The following is a 17,859-nucleotide window of genomic DNA, read 5'->3' on the forward strand; positions in this document are numbered from 1 at the left end:
GGTGGGAATGGGGTGGGGGTGGGGGTGGGGGTGGAGGGGATGGGAATGGGGGGCGGGCCAAGGTGCAGAGTGGTGGTGGGAGAACCAGGGCCAGCAAGCGCCGCGGTGGCTCCCGAGCTCCCGGCCGAGGCACCCACTCCGGGTTGGTTATTAACGCGCTGGGAAGTCCTCGAGCCGCCCAACTTTCTTCTCTTTAATGAGCCTAGAAGAAGAGGCTTCCCTGAAGGGGTTTGTTCATTAAAGATGTAGCTGGAGGAATACTGTCTCATTAATTATCTGGTTTTAATTACACTCCTACCCTTTGAATCCAGAGATGGGAAAAGTTGATTCAGTGGCGCCGCCCCCTTTAGCTTAAAGAGTCGGGCGGGGCAAGGAGACCAGGAGGGGGCGGTGAGGACTGCGTGTGCCCGGGAAGATGTGAGCAGGCCTTTGGGGTGTATCCGCCTGCGAATCCCCATGCGACAGGGTTCTAAGCCTGGCGTGGTGTGTAGATGTGGCCTGCGTGTAGATCTGAAAATGTGCGTGTGTCTGAGTGTGTGTGACCACGTGCTCCTGAAAGGCCGCGTGGACGTGACTTGGGTGTCTATGTGTGCTCCCCGCCTGTGTGGGGTTCTGTGCGTCTGGGTGTGCTTGTGGGTAGCTGAGTGTGTCTATGGACAGGCCCGAGTGGGGGTCTAAGTGAACAGGAGTGTGACTTCTGCGTAGCAGTGTCTGCATGTGTCTAAGAGGGTGGCTTCCTGCCTGTCAGCTCAAGTGACAGTGGCTGACCGCGTCTCTGGATCTCTGCTGTGCCTGTATGTGGCCCCATGTCTATGTGTTGAGGGGGGGATGCTTCATGGCTAGAGCCTCCCAGGAGCCAGGACCTTCTAAGGACACAGCTTGGTTCTCCAGGGTCCCCAGAGCTGGGGTGCCATCCAGAAACCCCAGTCCTTCTGGAAGGGGAGTTATTTAAAGGGGTGCTCGTCCCTGCCTCATCCCTTGTCAGGCCAGCTCGGCGCTAAAGCGGGGGCCGTTTTCCCTTTAAATTGCGGACACTTTGACAGGGGACATTAAGGACCCGGCTGCTCAGGCTGAGCAGATCATAAAACCGGACAGGCAATTTCTGCTCCCGCCAAATAGCCGGGCAAACTCGTTCTGCATCTTTGGTTTTAATGCACTAAACTGGCAGCTAAGCAGGGAGTGAGCAAAGAGGGGGTGGGGAGCCCCCCACATACACGGGCGCACACACCAGCACATGAACACGTGCAAACACCCCTTCACACCCTCTCACGACCCACGCCCCGCCCCGACCCCCCCACCGGTGGAATTATCAACTAGAATTTGATTAATATGCAAATCGCAGGCAAACAGCTCCATATAATTCTTTCAGTGGAGAGTAATTAATCACCAGTTAAAGCAAATTAATACATATATCAATTTTGTCAGAAACATGCTTAGTTCAATCGCCCGTAAAATTGAAGTTTGAAGTATTAAGAGGCTCTGCAGAAACGCCAGGACTAAAACTTTCAAATTGATCCTATTTAGTAATCAATCAGGCTCTCCCCTCAGGTTAATCTGCCTAATTTTTCATCTCAAATCATACACTTTACTGACACGCCATCTAGCAAACAGTCGATAAAAAGTTAACAAAAATGATAACGACTCCAGCCAGAGCCATGGTGCAGGGTGGGTGGGTGACGAGCAGTTTTGATTGCATTTCTGGGGCGGTTGGGGACTTGGGTTTTTCCTGGGCCAAAGGCTAGGAGTTCTCCCGGACAGCCTCAGCCTCCCTGCCTGCCACCCTTGTCTGTGATTTGCTACCCTCTATAGCTTTTGGATTCCTCTCAGAACGTCAGAACATTGGCAGCGTTTTCCCCAAAGTCGCCTAAACCAGCTAGCTCCCTCTGCACGCCTGTGGTTGCACAGAATGTGTGGAAGCACGTGTGTGTGCTTGTGGTCATTGTGGGCTGTGCCTCTGTCACTGTGTCTGTATTGTGTGTATAACAGTGGGGATGGTGTAACCATTTAACAGCAAAGGTTTATCTGTTTAACTGTTGTGTGTGCTACTGGCTACCTATATTTCCATGGGTGTGCTGTGTCATATGTGTCCGCACTGTTTCTGGGCATTCTGTATGTCTGCATCACTGTGTATGTGTTTGGGGTTTCTGCATTGTGAGTGTGTGCAACTCAGTGCCTGCCCTTTGTGTTTGCATTGTTTCTCCGATGTCTGTGTGACACTGTGTGTCTGTATTGTGTGTGCCCTGGATTGGCCGTGGCAGTATCCCTCATCTACATGTGGGCATGTGGTCCCAGGGGGTCCTCAGGCAACCCGATCAATATGCCCCATCACAGACATCAGGAGAGAAGGAACAGTCCCTGTGGAGACGTAGGCACTTCACTGTGAGCAGCCTCTGAGACGTGGGAGGGGGTCACTCCTTCTCCACCCTACCCTCCCTCCTAGCCTCTGTGTTGGGGGGTTGTTGGGGGGATGGGTAAGGAAGGGGAGGGAAGGCTGGGAGACTCCCAGCCCTAGATCCCTCTCCACAGAGCCCTGGACCCACTGCTTCTGACTTGAGCCCTTGAATTTTGAACCCAGTTGGGTATAGGCATATATCCATGTATTCAGATGATACAACCACACCCAGATGCGGTGACAACTCATCTCATCTCTATCTACACATGCTCATAACTAAACCCACACAGGTCCCAGGATACTCACAGGTAACTACTCTTCCTTCCCTATTGCATTCACACTCACTCACAAACAACTAGCCACATCCAACTCTCCATAGGGAAACCTGCACATGTCCACATGCACACACCAGTGCACAGCAATCCCTGCACACACTCGCACATACACACACCAGATTCCAAAGCAGGTGGGACTCATTCACTCCCAACACTGCCGGCAGCATCACCCACACACCATCCACCATGCACACCTGTGCACATTGCCATTTGTACCCTCCCCATTTGGGGCAGCGAGGAGCCCCTGCAGGGAGGAGTAACTTAGCTGGGGGAGGCTGGGACTTCTAGGGCAACGTGGGACTGGTACAGCCAAAGGTAGGTCTGCAAATTACACTAAGGTTCAGCCTGGGGACCAACTTGAGTAGGAGAGGGCAGGCTGCATCCTAGCCATTACCCAAGAGCAAACAGAGGACAACCCCACCCCCCTTCAAAAGAAGCAGAGTCTGTGTCTATATAGTGTTTATTCACTGCCCCAACTGCCTTCAGAGTAGACTTAGGCTCAGGCTGAAGTTCTCCATCCCACTTTCTGCTCACTCCTCTCATAAGCCCCCCTCCCTTCCCATCATGTGCTCCACTCCACCCCCCACCATAAGTGTAAATTTGAGAATTTGAGTAGCCAGCTTGGTCAACCTGTTTGGAGCTAAGATTCTGGTTGTCTGTAGCTTCAGTTCCACATCAATGTTCATTCTCCCGGTTATCTTCTCACACCCGCTCCCTGCATACATCACACACCCCGGGGGGCATCACTCACCCGCTGGTCACACCCATCCCAGTGACAGCTTTACTTCTTTTCTGTCCATTGCACAAACTTAGTCACACCTAGTTTGCAACATCAGTTATATGAACACAGCAGCACACACTCAGTCACCCCCAGTTGCACATGCTCCGTTTCATCAATCAGCTGCACATGTCCAGTCTCTCAGTTGCACACACTTTCCTGACACACTCAGTTGATGCTGGAGGACTTGGCCACACACACACACACACACACACACCCTCAGCCCCAAGGTCTCTCTCTGGACTGGCACCTGTTAGGCGGAGACAAGGTAACTTGCTGATGGCAGCCCTGGATCTGGAAATGCAGAGCTGGGGCCCCAGGAAAACTCAGGGTGGGAATTCTCCATCCCGAGTATTGCTCCCCCCCTCATACACATGCACCAGGCCTAGGACCACCACTTTCCTTTGCTCTAGTCCCAGGAGCCTCATCCGTGGGAGACACAGCCTGTGGACCCATCCGGGATCAGGCTCCCAGCTCCCCCAGGCCTGCTAACCTCTGCCCAAGACCTCATTCGTGCACATGCACAGTCTAGGGAGGCACCCATTTTGCACACAAACCAACCATCCACAGTTCTACAGCCCAACCATCACTACCCAGCACACCCACAGTTCTAACCTGGACTCACACCACCCGCAGCCGGCCAGGGGACTCTCCACTTTACCACAGTGGCTTCCAACCTGCTGACCCTCGTGACGCCAGTTTGCTCAGGTTCCAGGTCCCCTCTCCTTCGTCTTGCAGTCCCTGACCCTGTCCATTCTGGGTCCCTTATCTAGTCACTCCCCTACACCTCATGCTCCCTTAGGCCTCTTCCCAGGTGTGTGTGTGTTGGAGGAACATCCGTATTCTCGGCACAAACCGCTTTCTGGGCCGCGAGAAAGAGTGGTTGGTTGTTGGAGTAGGAAGCAAAGTCAAGGTACCCTGGGTTCCAACGGCAGGAGACATGCAGGGCGATGTGAGTGGACTTCCCTGGACCTGGAGGCTCCGAAGGGTGGGGAGGAGGGGGTCCCCGCGGCGACTGGCAGGGGCGGAGGGGAGGCGCGCGGCCCCAGCCCGTCCCTTTCAGGGGGGACTCATGCATCAAACTTCAATTTTCCGGACGATTGAATTAGTGATTTTTTTTCTCCTGAACTAAAATACACTTAAGTCTTTGGGATTAATTACCACGTTCTGGTCCCTCAGACTGGAGTATTACTTATCGGAGCTGCGTCTGACACCGGCCCGACACCTCGTAAAATAAGGAACTGCGCCTCCTGGCCTCACCAGGCACCGCCCGCAGGACCCCGGGTCGGAGAAGGCGGAGCAGGGAAAGCCGAGCCAGCCGGATCGTGGGGCCAGGCCCAGCCCGTCCGCGCCCTGCGGGGTCCCGGGCCGGGAGAGCAGAACCTGCCCGCGTCCTGGGACTTGGCAAGCAGGGCCGAGGCCCCGGACCCAACCGGGAAGGAAGAGGCAGAGCTGGGCCGCCTCTCTTGGGCAGCCGGGAACCGAAAGCGGGTCTGCAGAGAGGCTAGAGTCCTGAGCACGCAGGCCTGCGACGGCCCCAGGCTATAAAGTAACTCCGCCACAGGGCTGGAGGCCAGGAGGGTCCCAAACCTTAACGAACCTCGCCCTGAGAATGGGCGCAGGGCCCACAGCCCCTCACACGATCCACGCCACACTTGTACATACACTCACACTCGGAGAACAAACACGTAGTGCACACGTCCGGCTCCCACGGAGCGCACACATGCAGTGCACACACCACGCACAGCCGCACCCGAGGCAGGCCCGGCCGGCGCCTGTTAGGAGACCAGGGCCTGCACTTGGATTCGAGGCCCTCTCCCATCACAGGTCCCCGCTGAAGCACCCGAAGCGTGGCTAAGGCCATCCCAGCGCCCTGGGCGGCGTACGGGTAGCTCCTCTCATCAGAGCCGGGATTGCCTGGGAGAGGGTGGGCTAGAGCCCAGGCCTCCCTGGACCCCCAACTCCTCGCTCCCATCTCCAGACAAGCCCTTCAGCCCTTGCCCTCAGTCGTCGCCGCCTCCCTGCGCGATGGGGCCGGGAAACTAGACCCGCGCCGCGTTGCCCGCTCGGACCGAGTCGGGATGCCACGGCCACATGCGCTGTCGGCCGGGTTCCGGAAGCCCACCGGCAGACTGGCGGAGGCATCGAATCCAGCACAGACGAGAAGACTGCGGGGCGGCTGGAATCCGCTTCCCAAAAGGTGTGGGACCCAGCGCGGCGCGCTCTCTCCAGGGCTTCTTGGGGTCAAGCCCTGGGCTCCACGTTCGCCTCTCTCCCCTTCCCTCCGACGACGGTGCGGTCCCTCCTTCTGCCCGCCCTCGTTCTGGCCTATAGAAACAACGAATTCCTCCTCATCTTTCAAGGCCTGGGTCCAAAGCCACCTCCTCCGTGAAGCCTGCACTACCCCGGGCCCTAAGTCGGTTCTCTGGGCTCTGCAAAGGGCACTTCCCTGTCCCTCGGTCCAGGTCTCCTATCTGCGCTGGGGTGCGGCGGGTCTCGTCTGCTAGACTGGGAGCTCCTTGAGGGTAGGAACTGGATCTGATTCGTTTCCATTTCCCCAGCCCCCAGCGTGGCCTGGCGCAGAAAAGAGGCACAACAAACATTTGCTGAATTGAATGGATTTCCCCCTTTATTTTATTAATCCTTCCCCTTCCTTCTTTCCTTCCTTCTTTTCCTTCTTCCTTCCTCCCTCGTTACTTTTTATTTCTTGGTTATATTCAATTGTCATGTTTTTCAGGCTCATTAAATCCATTTAGAGACAAAAGAATAAAAGGCAGAAGGGGAAGGAGGGGGAGGAGGGAAGGGGGAGGGGATGGGAGGGGGAGGCCAGAGAAGCAAACAAATAACCCGCTTTAACTAGACGGGCGGATAAATGGCCCCGTTTCTCCTCAGCCCCGATGCGCCTGCTTAGCTGCGCGCCCCGCGGGCTCTTCAGCTCGGGTGGGCTCAGCCCCGGGGCCGCCGCCCCCAGCCCGAAGGGACCCAGCAGGGTCCGGCCTGGGGCCGCGAAGCGGGCAGCGGCCTGAGGTGCCAGGGCCGCTTCATTGGGATTCATGGGCGTGTTGGGCGGGCGGCCCCGGGCTCAGGGCGCGGGGCGGGGGCCGGGCGGGGGCGGGGTGCGCACGGCGGGCGCAGATGCCCAAGTGACCGCCGCGCCGCGGTCCCTGCGCCGCCTTTGTGCCGGGGAGGCGCGCGCGGGGACCTAATCCATCAAATTGTCTACAAATTGTGAAGAAAATTCAAAAACCATATGGTCGCCAGCGCCGGCGCGCTCTGGGCTGCGGAGGGCCGTGGCCGTGCCCGCACCCGGAGCCGCGGGGGGCTGGGCCCGGCTATTGTCGCCTGTCAGCGGCCGCCCGGGTCCATTCGTCCCGGCCTTCATGGTCCGCGCTCCGAATTACAGACCCATCCATCCTGAGAGGGCGATTTATGTCGCTCGGGAGGAACCGGCCGCACGCCGGCCCCGCTGCCCGGCCGCCTCTTTCCTTCTTTCGTTCTCGCCTCTCTTCTCTCCCTTCTCCCCATTCCACTTTTCTCCCTCTGTCTCTGTCTCTGTTTCTGTCTTTCTCTTTGTAGCTTTTCCTCTTTCTCTTTCTCCCCCGTCTCTGTGGCTCTCCACTTTCTCGCTCTGCTTTTGAAGTGTTCTGTTCTCTTTTCTTCTATCTCTCTCTCTTCGTTTCCTCGTGGACTCGCACGTTCCCGATTCAGGCCCCGGGGCCCCATCGCCTGCCCGAGACCAGATGCACATTTCTCACATCAATTTTGCTTAGAAAGAGAGCCGAGTGGCCTGGAGGCGGGACCCTCCTCTAGTGACAGCGGCCACTCGCTAGCCCAGCGACAACAAAAGCCCAGAAAGAAACCCGCTCCGTTCGGAAAAGTAAAAGCTGCCTGTGTTCCTGCTCCAGCCGCCCTCGGGGTGCGGGGACTCCCCCAGAGTCCTTGGGAGATTGATGTCTCTGTCCCCAGCCGGGTTCGGGGCCCAGAATTTGTGAACGTTACCAGAAATCCACCCCAACTCTCAGATGCTTCGGGCTCACATCTTCCAGTGCCCGTGCGAGTAATTAAGTCTGCCCTTGGTGCCTTTGGCCTCATTTTCCTCCCTCACCCAAGGGTGAGGCCCTCTGGCGAACCGAAGCTTGGGGAGCTCTCAGGCTCCAGTCCGCTGCCCGACTGAGCTATATACCACACCCAAGGCTTAGCCGGTGTCCCGGGGAGCGCAGGAAGAATGCCCTTGGGTCCCGGCTGGGATGCACGAACCCCACGGCAAGTCCCCCCCCACCTAGCCTTTGCCCCATACAAATTAATTTTGCACCCGTGGCGCCCTCAAAGTACACACACGTTTTCTCCCAGCATTGTACGCCTCTCTTTTTACCCGGACCTGGCGAAGCCCGCTTCTCTCGCCCCCGCACCATTTGGTAGCTGCCACGTGTTTGTGGGCAAGAAGCGCCTCCTCCCTCTCACTAATTGCCCCTCACCCCTCATTCTCACGCCTGCCCTGAAACTCCTCCAAATCTCCAAGGCCTGGGCAGCCGGCGACCAGCAGCGGCGAGACACCGAGCCTGACGCGGCTTCACTGAATAAGGTCCACTCGTTCAGACACGGTCACCGCCGGTTCTAGTAAAATGGCAAAGACTTTATTTATCGGAAAAAGAGGCCTTGGGTACAGTCCGGGGAGGAGAGGGCAGGGCAGGAGCAGGGGAGTGGCACGCGGGGCCCACCCTCATCCAGGCACCCTCGTCTGGCCAAGTCGAGCTAGGAGCAGGGCGTTGGATACCACAAGACAGACCCAGAGCTGTGGAGGAGGTGGCGCGAGGGCTTAGGTCGGCCTCGTCTCAGTCTCTGTCACATGCAAAAAAATTCTAAAAAGAGTAAAAAATAATTCTTGAACTTTGGGTTCTGTTTTCGTTGGTTGGTTGATTGGTTGGTTGTTGGATTTCCCCCTGCTTTGTCCCTAAGACTCGGACCCCAATAGTCAGTCCCAGGCAACCGGGAGAGGGTGGGGAGGAATCTTAAAAATAGCATTACTGGGCATTAGGAGGCAGAAATGGCATCGAAAACAGACTTCTCTCGCTGGGGGGGAGGGGGAAACATCGATTTGAAACTCGCAAGTCAAGACCCGGTTGCCCCCCTCAGCCCCTTCCCAGGTGTGTGTGGGGGAATAAAGGCAGAAGGAAATAAAAGAAATCAACTGCAATAGGCCTAGGGAGGTGAGGAGGGAGAGGGCCGGTGCATTCGCCACATGCAGAGAAAAATCAAAAGTCGGGGCGGCCCCTCCTCCAGACCTCGAGGTTAAGTGTTCATTACCCTCGATATTATCTCGCCCTCAGCAAACCCGGCAGCCTGAGCTTTGAGAACATGGAAACTCCGAGATTTTAAAAACTAAAAGAAAGAAAGAAAAAAGTCAGGCTGCGGTGGGAAGAACCCAGTATATAGGTTTAAATATTTATACAGAAGCCATACAAAATTGCACGGCGAGGGCTCCCGGGGCAGCGGAGGCCACGCGCGGCGGCCGGCTTGGCCGGCCATCCCAGGTTTATTGCTTCGAGAGGAAAGTGGCGGCTGCCGGGAGTCGAGTCCAGGCCAGGGACAGGGGAGAAGGCGGGAGTTGCAGAGGAGGTCCCAGCTCCCCTTGGCGGTCCTGTCCGGGAGGTGGCGGGCAAAGAGCGCTAGGAGCCCGGGGCTGCGGATGATGCTGGGCGCCGCTCAATCGTCCACGTCGATCTCTTCGTCTTCCTCGTCCTCCGAGCAGTCCTGGCTGCTGGCCGGCTGGTCCGTGAGCGGGGAGGCGGGCGAGAGCTGCAGGGGCCCGGCGCCCGGGGCCTGCGGGGCGCCTGGGGGGAGTGCCGGAGAGCCAGGCCTTGACTTAGCCCTGCCGCAGCCGCCGCCGCCGCCGCCGCCGCCGCCCGCAGCCTCCGAGTTCTGCTCGAGTTCGGCCAGCGCCACGATGTCCATCTGCCCGCTGGGGCCCAGTTTCTTGGCGGACTCCACGTCGGCCTTCATCTCCTCCAGGTCCCGTTTGAGCTTGGCACGCCGATTCTGGAACCAGGTGATGACCTGAGCATTGGTGAGGCCCAGCTGCTGCGCAATTTGGTCGCGATCGGCGGGGGACAGGTACTTCTGGTAGAGGAAGCGCTTCTCCAACTCGTAAATCTGGTGGTTGGTGAAGGCCGTGCGCGACTTTCGCCGCTTCTTGGGGGTCTGCCGCTGCCCAAAGATGGTCATCCCGTCGCGGCCTGAGAGGAAACCAAAGTATAGGCTTGCGCCAGAGGAGAGGAGACCCCACCCCGGTCCTTACTCACTCCACCTAGACCCATCCGGCCTGCAGTCTGCCGCTGTTCCCTTCTAGGATTAGATTCGGCCACCCGGACTAGGCCAAGCCTAGGCTATGGCAAGCCCCCTTCCCCCATCTCTCATCTACCGGAAGTCCCTAGGAAAAATTGTTTTGGTCTCTGCCGCTTCACCTGAGAGTTGGTTTGAAAGACCCGAGGTCGCTAGAACATGAGAGCCAGACAGGGACGCCCTGCCTGGGAGTGAATGTTGGCTTTCCACCTCGTCGCAATCAGCCCTGCTCTACCCCTACCCAAAAGGTCCCAGCAAAGGCTCTCCATTCCCCACCCCAGGAACAGGGCTAGCAGTACCCAGGCCACCGAGAACCGGAGGGAGTTAAGCAGAGCAGGCAGACTGCAGAGAGATCTTGGGTTCCCGCCTCCCCTCCGCGGTCACTCGACTCTGGCCTATCCAGAGGCCCTTGGAAATAGGGTTTGGGTCCTGTCCCACGCATCTCCACTCCCAGCGGCAGCGGCTTGGGCTGGAGGGCCCAGACAGCCGGCGCGGGAGGGGGCGGCAAGAGGCAGAGAGCACTAAGCGTGGGACACATTGAGCCGGGAGCCTGGTGCTGAGCGCCGGGGAACCCAGTGGCGGCGCCTACCTTCGGCTGCCTGCAGGACGCTGACCTCCAGCCCCTTAAAAGTCTTGCTGGCGAGCTCCTCCAGCGCGCACAGCGGCGAGGTCTGCGAGAGCAGCGCGCGGCCCGCCAGGGGCAAGCCGCCCGGAGCGTGCTTGTCCGCGGCCGCCAGCAGGTGCGCCGCCCCGCACAGCGAGTAACTTCTCCGCACAGACGGCTTGTTGAGGATGTCCTCGATGCTGAACGGCGTCAGCGGTTTGTTGGAGTTGGCGGGAGGCGGCAGGTGGTCCAGCGGGCTGCGCCGCCTCTCCTCCCCCGGCGCCGCCTTGCTGTCCTCCTTGGAAGTCATCTCGGCCTCGTTTGGGGGCCCGGCCGGGGCGGCTCGGGCCTCGGGGACCCAGCCCGCGGGCAGCTCGGGCGCCGGGAGGCGCGGGCGGGCGGCAGGCGGGAAGGAGGCCGTGCCCGGCAGCGCGCGGGCCGGGCTCGGGGCCGATTAGCGCAGCGGCAGAGGCGAGCACAGCCGCACGGGGCCCCAGGAGGAGGGCGCTGACGCGGGCGCTACCGCCGCCGGGGCTTCCAGCAATCCGGGGCGCGAGCCGGGGCGCGCCGCGCGGGGCTCCAGTTTCGCCAGCCCCGGTGCTATTTAAAGGTGTCAGGTGGCTCCGCGGCGGCTCCTGGCCCCGGGTCCTGGCGGCGGCAGTTGGAAGAGCCGAGGCGAGGGCGCCGATCCCGTACTGCGAGGGGAGGCGGAGAGATGGGGCAATTGACTATTGCTAACAAGTTAGCCTTGATCGAGGAGTAATCAATTATCTGCAGCGGCACTTCTCTCTTTCTCTCTTTCTCTCTGTCTTTCTCCTCTCTTCTTTCTCTCTGTTCTCTCTCCTCTTCTCTCTCTCTCCCTCTCTCCCTCCCTCTCTCCCTCTCTCTCCCTCTCTCTCTTCCTCTCTCTCTCCCTTTCTCTCTCCCTCTCTCCCTCCCTCTCTCTTCTCTGCTCCCCCCGTCTCTCTCCTTCTCTCCCTCTCCCTCGTCCTCTCTTTCACTCTCTGTCTGTCCAATGCAGGCAGCTCTAAGTTGGGAAGCTCATTAATTAGCGGGCCTGGGGTAGGAGGAGCCGGCTGGAATTAGCCTGCCTAATGCGCCTGTCAGTCCCGGCGCTGCGCCGCGCTCGGCCCGAGCTGTTTGTAAATTACATTAGCGGCTCCTTTATTGCACCCGAACCACCGGCGACTGAAAAGCCGCCGCCCCCACCCCAAACTGTGAGTCGCGCTCCCGGCGTACCCGCCTCCCGCCGGCCTGGCTGTGATGGCAGCGCTGGCCCGGAGGTCTCAGGCTCTCCAACCCGGGATTTGGCGCCGGAGAAGCGCGGCAGGAGCCCATCCGGGGAGGTATGCAGCCGCCGCGCGGGCCAGGTAAGACCAGGAGCCTGGGTGGGCCCCGTCGCCGCCCAGAGCGGACTTTGCCGGGCTGAGATCAAGGACCCAGCGCCCCTACCCCTAGATCCACTTGCCCCTCACCCACGGCCTTGGGCAACGCGCCTGGGGAGAAGGAATCTGCAGCCCTCGGGTTGGCCCGCGGGAGGTCCAAGGAGGCTCTGCAGCCCTGGGTGAGGCGACACAGGACACAGGGGTGGGGGATCCCAGGGGTTGGGAGAGGAGGCCAGTCAGAGGACACAGCCTTCCCCAACCGAGAGGTGGAGGGGGGGAGTTGCTGGTGGCCCTAGGCACCTCTTCCCCCGCCTGAGCCTGAAGCGACAGCCTTACCTCCTCCGGCAATCTTGCACACTCTTCTCAGGCCGCGGCTCTCCGGGCCAGCTGGGGCCACGGCCCGCCTGGTGACCGGCGTCCGACCGTGGTAGCCGGACCGGGTGCCGGGGCTAACGGGGCAGGCTCAGGGCCTCCCCGCTGAGCTCTGCCCGGCCCCGGCCGGGGCCCCGCTGCCGGCCCCGCCCAGCCCAGCGCCCGGCTTGAGTGCACCGCCAGGCCGACTCCAGCTGTTCCGGATGCGTGGCGGGGGCCCGGAGGGGGCCGGGCCACGGATGGGGCTGCGATCTCAGGAACCCGCAGGGAGAGGCATTCGAGTCCGACTGGGCACTGGGAACCTTACGGCCCGAACTCTGTGCATATCAGGCGAGCATTTATGTGTGTATTTGAATGTGTTTATGAATATGTATATTTGTGTGTGGTTCTCCATGTGTTTATTTGTGTAAACGTATGTGAACCTGTGGGTATTTTGGTGGCTTGAACCCCTACCTATGTCTTTCATTCCCCTGAGGCACCCAAGGGGGCTATGTCCCCAGTTTTTGATGTTTTTTTTCTCTTGAGTCCCTCCTTTGGTTTGTGTGGGGCCACCTGCCCTGCCACCCTAATTTTCCATTTCCACCCCTGTAGGAAGGAGGGGAGGAGGAGGGAGGTTGTAGCCAAGGGAGGAAGAGCTGTTCCCTCCCCACATACAGCCCCAGCCCTTTCCCTTGCTTTGTTTGTAAACTCCTGGGCAGGCAGTGCAGTCTGGCAGCCCTGCTTGGTCTAGAGAAGACCCTAGAGAGGCCAGTGCAGAGGACTGTGGCCCAGCGCAGAGGTTGGGGTGGGAAGAATAGGACCTCTTGGACTTCTTGCCCCTTCATACCTGCTCCAGAGAGCAAACCAAGCTGGGCTGTGGGGCAGGGGACAAGTTCTCTTCCTTGATGCCTCTAGCATAGGGTCCTCTGAGCATCAGAGATCAGTTTCTTTATCTCCTGGTTAGTTATTCATTTGGAACAAGGCTTGCAGCTCTCCAGAGTAAAAGGGGACAGTGTAGGGAGAGAGGATTCTTATTTGGGACCTCAGTGCCTGCCCCAGGCCTGCTTGGCAGTGTTGGGAAGATCTACTTATCCTCTTCCGCATCTTTGTCCTGCATTTTGGGGGGGAGGACAGGTGCTTTAGAAGCAGGAACGGTGAGAATGTTCCCCCAGAGCTGCAGAACTATCCCCAAGGCAGGCTTGTCTCTGATGCATCAGTGCTGCTCTGGAAGCCATGAGGTGAGACTGGGCCTGGAGTCGGAGTCCAGAGATGGTGGAGAGGGATCTGAAGAAGAGGGCTCCAGGGAGCTGAACCCTGCTAGGTTGGAAGCTCTGGGACCAAAAGGGGTCTGCTCTCTCTTCTCACTTCCTGCTCTCAGGATCTCACCTCAGCCTCTGGCCCACAGCCCTTTCCTGCCATAACCCCCAAAGCCCTGACCCAGAACCTCAGGCAAGCCATATCCCCCATGCTAGCAGAGGAGGCCCTTCCAGATCAGGAAATAGGGACTCTTTGGTCCCCATCCTCCTGAGGAGCTCCCATAATACCCCTCCTCCCCCATTTTTCCAGTCTGTTCCTGTCTCCACACCTGATATTGGTCGGCAAGACAGGATCTTAAGGACAACCCTGCTGTTACCCATCTCCCAGTCCCTCAGGAACAGCAGAGCTCAGGATTATTGTGAGGCTGCCAGGAAGGTGAGGAAAGTGAATTGGGGAGCAGAGGGGTGGTAGCATAGAATTCCTCCACTGGAGCCCTGTTTCCCTGGACCTTTAGTCTCTGGCCACATTGTGTCAAAGTGGACAGGACAGTCCACAATCGTCTGCTACATTACCCCTTCCACCCATCATTGTCAAATCTCTCCTTCTCTTCCTAGCAGGCACCTGCCGCCCAGTCCCAAGGTTTTGGGTTTTTTGGTCTATTTGGTTGTGCTCCCCGCTGGCCAAACAGCTCTGGCCAGCATAGTTGGGGAATCAGGGGGCACATGGTGTCACCTGCCTGTTTTGTTGTTTAGGGCCCCCTACCTCCATCACCCCATCCAGATTATCTTTAAAAACCAGCCCAGCTGCCACACTGATTTTTTTCCCCCAACCCTGTGGTTTTCCCCCAACTCCAGACCTCAGTGTGTGGGAGGTTGGCTGGGATCCCTCCCAGTGTGGGGGAGGTTCTGGGATCCTGGGAGCCCAAACCCACTGCCTCCTTCTGCAGAGCTAGGAGCTGTGTTTTGGGTTTGCCCTTAGCCTCACTCCCTCTCCTGCCATAATGGGAGATGCTTAAGGGCAGGGTCCTTGATATGGGGATTCCATCCACTTCAGACATTCACAGGCCAGGCAAGAACCTGGGTACTCTCAATTATTGGTTGAATGAGTTTTTGTCAAGCAAATAGAGGATAAACAATTATGTATTGTGGAGGGGCAAGGCTTGGGCTTGGGATTTTTGAAAGGGGGGTAACTCAGAGGCAGGTGGGGTGAGTGTTGGTGGGAAGGAACTCTGCCATTGCTCCAGGATCTCACCTTCTACTCAGCCCCCTTCTTGGGATTCAGTGCTGGTCCAGGAAGACTTTCTGGGGTCTCCCACCCCCGGTCAACTGGGTCAGTGTCTTCTCCCCTGGAGGTGGAAGCAGCTGGTCCCTGGAGTCTGCTCCATAGAGGGAATGCCTGTCTTCAAAGCCTGGTCTATACTGTATCCTGACTCCCGAATTCCTGCTTGCTGCCTATACCACCAGGGCCCAGCCTTCTTCGGTCTCCAGTGGAAGGGGAAGGGATTATTCTGCCCCAAATCTGCTTTCCCCCTAGTTCAGTGAATATTCCGGACAAAGAGGAGGGAAAGAAAATTGCATGAATTGCGAGGGTAAGAGGACACTGTAGACTCAGACAAAATGAGTTATTCCTTAGCATGAGAGAATATTCAAGTAAACCCTCAAAGGCTCCATCGGCTTTAATCCAGATTGTTTTGGTAGCCCCATTCATGTCCCGGTTATTTATGTAAGCACCAGCATTGGCCTTCAGGCCAGCGCTTCCTTCAGAAAAAAGGTTCTGACATTGCTTGAAATTAGTTAACTTGACCACAAATCAGGATCATTTTTGTCCCCAAGGGACCTGCTACTGTGACACTCCTTGTGGAATTCAGAGAGTGTTTCTTCTGCTGTAGAAGTAGACTCCGATAGATGGCTTCCTGCCACCCTGGCTGAACCAGGACTGCCTGCTTGGTTTTTATATTCTGCCCTGGGCCACCTTCTGTAGTAACAACAACGGTAACCATGACAATAAACACCATAAGCTCTTACCATGTGCTTGGCTACCATGTGCTTGGCTTCCGGCTAAGAGTTTTTATTGATTTTATTTATTACTCACAACCCTGTGAGGTAGCTACTGCTATTACCCCGATTTTACATACAAGGAAAATGAGGCCCAGAGAAGTTAAGTAACACTTCCAAAGTCACACAGCCTGTTTGGGAGTAATTAGGATTTGAAGAAGGTTTTTTCTGACTCAGGTCTTAATCCTGGAACCACAAAGTATCTAACCAGAGCCCAAAGTTTCCTTGAATGGGCTTTAGGGGCTCTGCAGATCCCAGAAATTGTGTGTAAAATTATGTATGTGAGCCCAAGTGTGCACGTTTTTTCAGGGGCAATATTACATAACACATTGGATTCTCAAAAGGGATTGGAGACCCAGAAAAGGTTAAAGCCAGAAGCAGGCCAATAGGGGAAGGGGGAGGGAAGTTGCCTCTCTGCAGGCCTGGGGAGCAGGGAGCCAGCTGCTCCAAAATTCAGACCAGGCTCCAAGCCTGCTTCTGGACCTGCCCTGCTGTCTCTGGCCAGGCCCAGCTCTCAGGACCTCTTCTGGCAAAGAGAGATGGGGGCAGGGTCTATGACCAGGGCACTTTTTTGGAGAGCGCCCTTCCCTGCTTCTCTCCACCCACCTCCCCAACTTCTTTTGTGAACTGAACTCCTTCAGAGCCCAGCCTCTTCCTGGCCCTTCAGCCCTGCATGGGGGAATTGACTGCCCTTTGGAAGTGTGAGGGGCATAGACAGACCACTGAGTGATAGATATGGACAGGTAGAGATGGGGAGAGATGCTCAAGGCCCAGGTGATCATATTCTGCAGCCTCCAGGGCAGCCCTCTTTTTGGTCCCAAGCCTTTGCTTCCCCAGGAAGGGTCTCTGTTGCTTCCTTTCCTGGCACCTCTCTCTCTCTCTCTCTCTCTTTTTTTTTTTTTTTTTTGGCCGCACTGCACGGCTTATGGCATTTTAGTTCCCTGACCAGAACTCAAATCCAGGACCCGGTAGTAGGTAGTGAGGGCACTGAGTCCTAACCACTGGACAGTCAGGGAATTCCCGCCTGGCACCTCTTGCTGTTTTTAGTGCTCACCTTATCTTGGGGTGCCCAAGATGAATGACTGAATGCCCTATTCAGTCCTCTGTGCTCCTTAGCATACCCCCCTTGGAGTCAGTGTCAGATTGCCAGGAACTGCTGGTTTGTCATCTGCCCTTCTTCCTCCCTCTCCGCCTGGCTGTGAATTTGGGGAACTGAAATTCCTCTCCATGACCTATGCAAGCCTGGCATATACCAAGAGCTCTCCATGCCTTTGTCAAATGAATACGAATAATAAGAGACAAAAGGGAGAGCCAGGTAGGGGCCTCTGCCTGTGCCCCAGAGAGAGGAAGAGGGGTGTAAGGGAAGGGTAGTATCGTTTTGCCAGCTTTGTGCAGATGTGTGACGCACTCTTGCTGCTCATACCTCCAACATACAAAAGGGGCACAGAGACCTCATTCTTTCATGCTTTTTGGCTATGGAGAGGGGGGTCCTTGGTTCTCGACCCAGCTGTGGTATGGCTTGACTCAGGAATGGAGTTTGTTCACCCTCTCCCTCTTTTTTTAAAAAAAACAGGATTGAGTCCCCATTGTATTTTGGGCTCAGAAGCAGAGAGGAAGATCAGACAGAAGAAGGAGAGAGATGGGCAGGCAGGAGTGGCAGGAAACACACCCCTACCCCAGTGGCCCAGGGGACTATGAGGAGGGTAAATGATAGTGGGGGGAGTCTGGTTCTGTCCCAATGGAGGTGGCATTTGACATGAGCCTCAAAAATCCAGGAGCATTGGGGTAGGTGCAGAAATGAGGACCACTTTCTTGGCAAGGGGAACAGCTAAGCAGGAGGCCAGAAACGCCAGCCCAGAGCAGGAGACAGGGCGCCCCATACTTCTTCCCTCCCTGGCCTGGGCATCGAGCTGCTGAGGTTGGGACGAAATCCCTGGTCCCTTGTGCAGCCCCATCAGGTTCTGCAGCCTGAGGCAAGGGCTGGTGGGCTCCTGGGATGGCTGTTTGGGGCTGAAGGTCGGGGAAGTTGGGGAGAGGCTGCACCCCAGGCCTTGCTGCTCCTGGGTCCACGGTGCGGGGCGGGGGGGCGGGTTCCATTCTCTTTGCCATCTAGGGAAGCTCCAAGAACTGACCTCTTACTAAACAAACTCCTGGGTCTGAGCAAAACCACTAACGGTGGTCAGGCTACCCATTCCACAGCCTCTGCCTGTGGGAGGGCGCCAGGCTGCATGCCAGGCAGAGGAGCCTGGGCTAGACGAGGTGGATAGGCCAAGGAACCTAGGCAGGGAGAGGTGAGGAGACCTAGGAGCCGGCCAGCGTGGCTAGGCGGGCGCGGGAAAGGCCTGAGTCAGGCTTCTCGTAATA

General features: G+C 57.5%; 1 protein-coding gene across 1 annotated transcript; it reads right to left on the reverse strand.

Moving 5' to 3' along the window:
• Positions 1-8,935: 8,935 nt before the first annotated feature.
• Positions 8,936-12,562, reverse strand: LBX1 (ladybird homeobox 1). Its single transcript, XM_027112347.1, has 3 exons — positions 12,170-12,562; positions 10,434-11,143; positions 8,936-9,738 (listed from the first exon to the last, which is right to left on the reverse strand). Exons 2-3 carry the CDS (start codon positions 10,756-10,758, stop codon positions 9,209-9,211), a joined length of 855 nt encoding a protein of 284 aa, XP_026968148.1. The 5' UTR covers positions 10,759-11,143; positions 12,170-12,562; the 3' UTR covers positions 8,936-9,208.
• Between the last annotated feature and the right edge of the window lie 5,297 nt (positions 12,563-17,859).

This window comes from Aethalodelphis obliquidens, unplaced genomic scaffold, assembly GCF_003676395.1.
Source record: "Aethalodelphis obliquidens isolate GAN/ISIS:26980383/991018 unplaced genomic scaffold, ASM367639v1 scaffold11, whole genome shotgun sequence".
NCBI classification, from domain to species: Eukaryota; Metazoa; Chordata; class Mammalia; order Artiodactyla; family Delphinidae; genus Aethalodelphis; species Aethalodelphis obliquidens.

Bases quoted from the DNA above. Each gene is read 5' to 3' on its own strand.
- LBX1 (XM_027112347.1), bottom strand. From the start codon at position 10,758: ATGACTTCCAAGGAGGACAGCAAGGCGGCGCCGGGGGAGGAGAGGCGG. The intron at 9,739-10,433 runs GTAGGCGCCGCC...GTTTCCTCTCAG, and splicing joins CGTCCTGCAGGCAGCCGAAG to GCCGCGACGGGATGACCATC.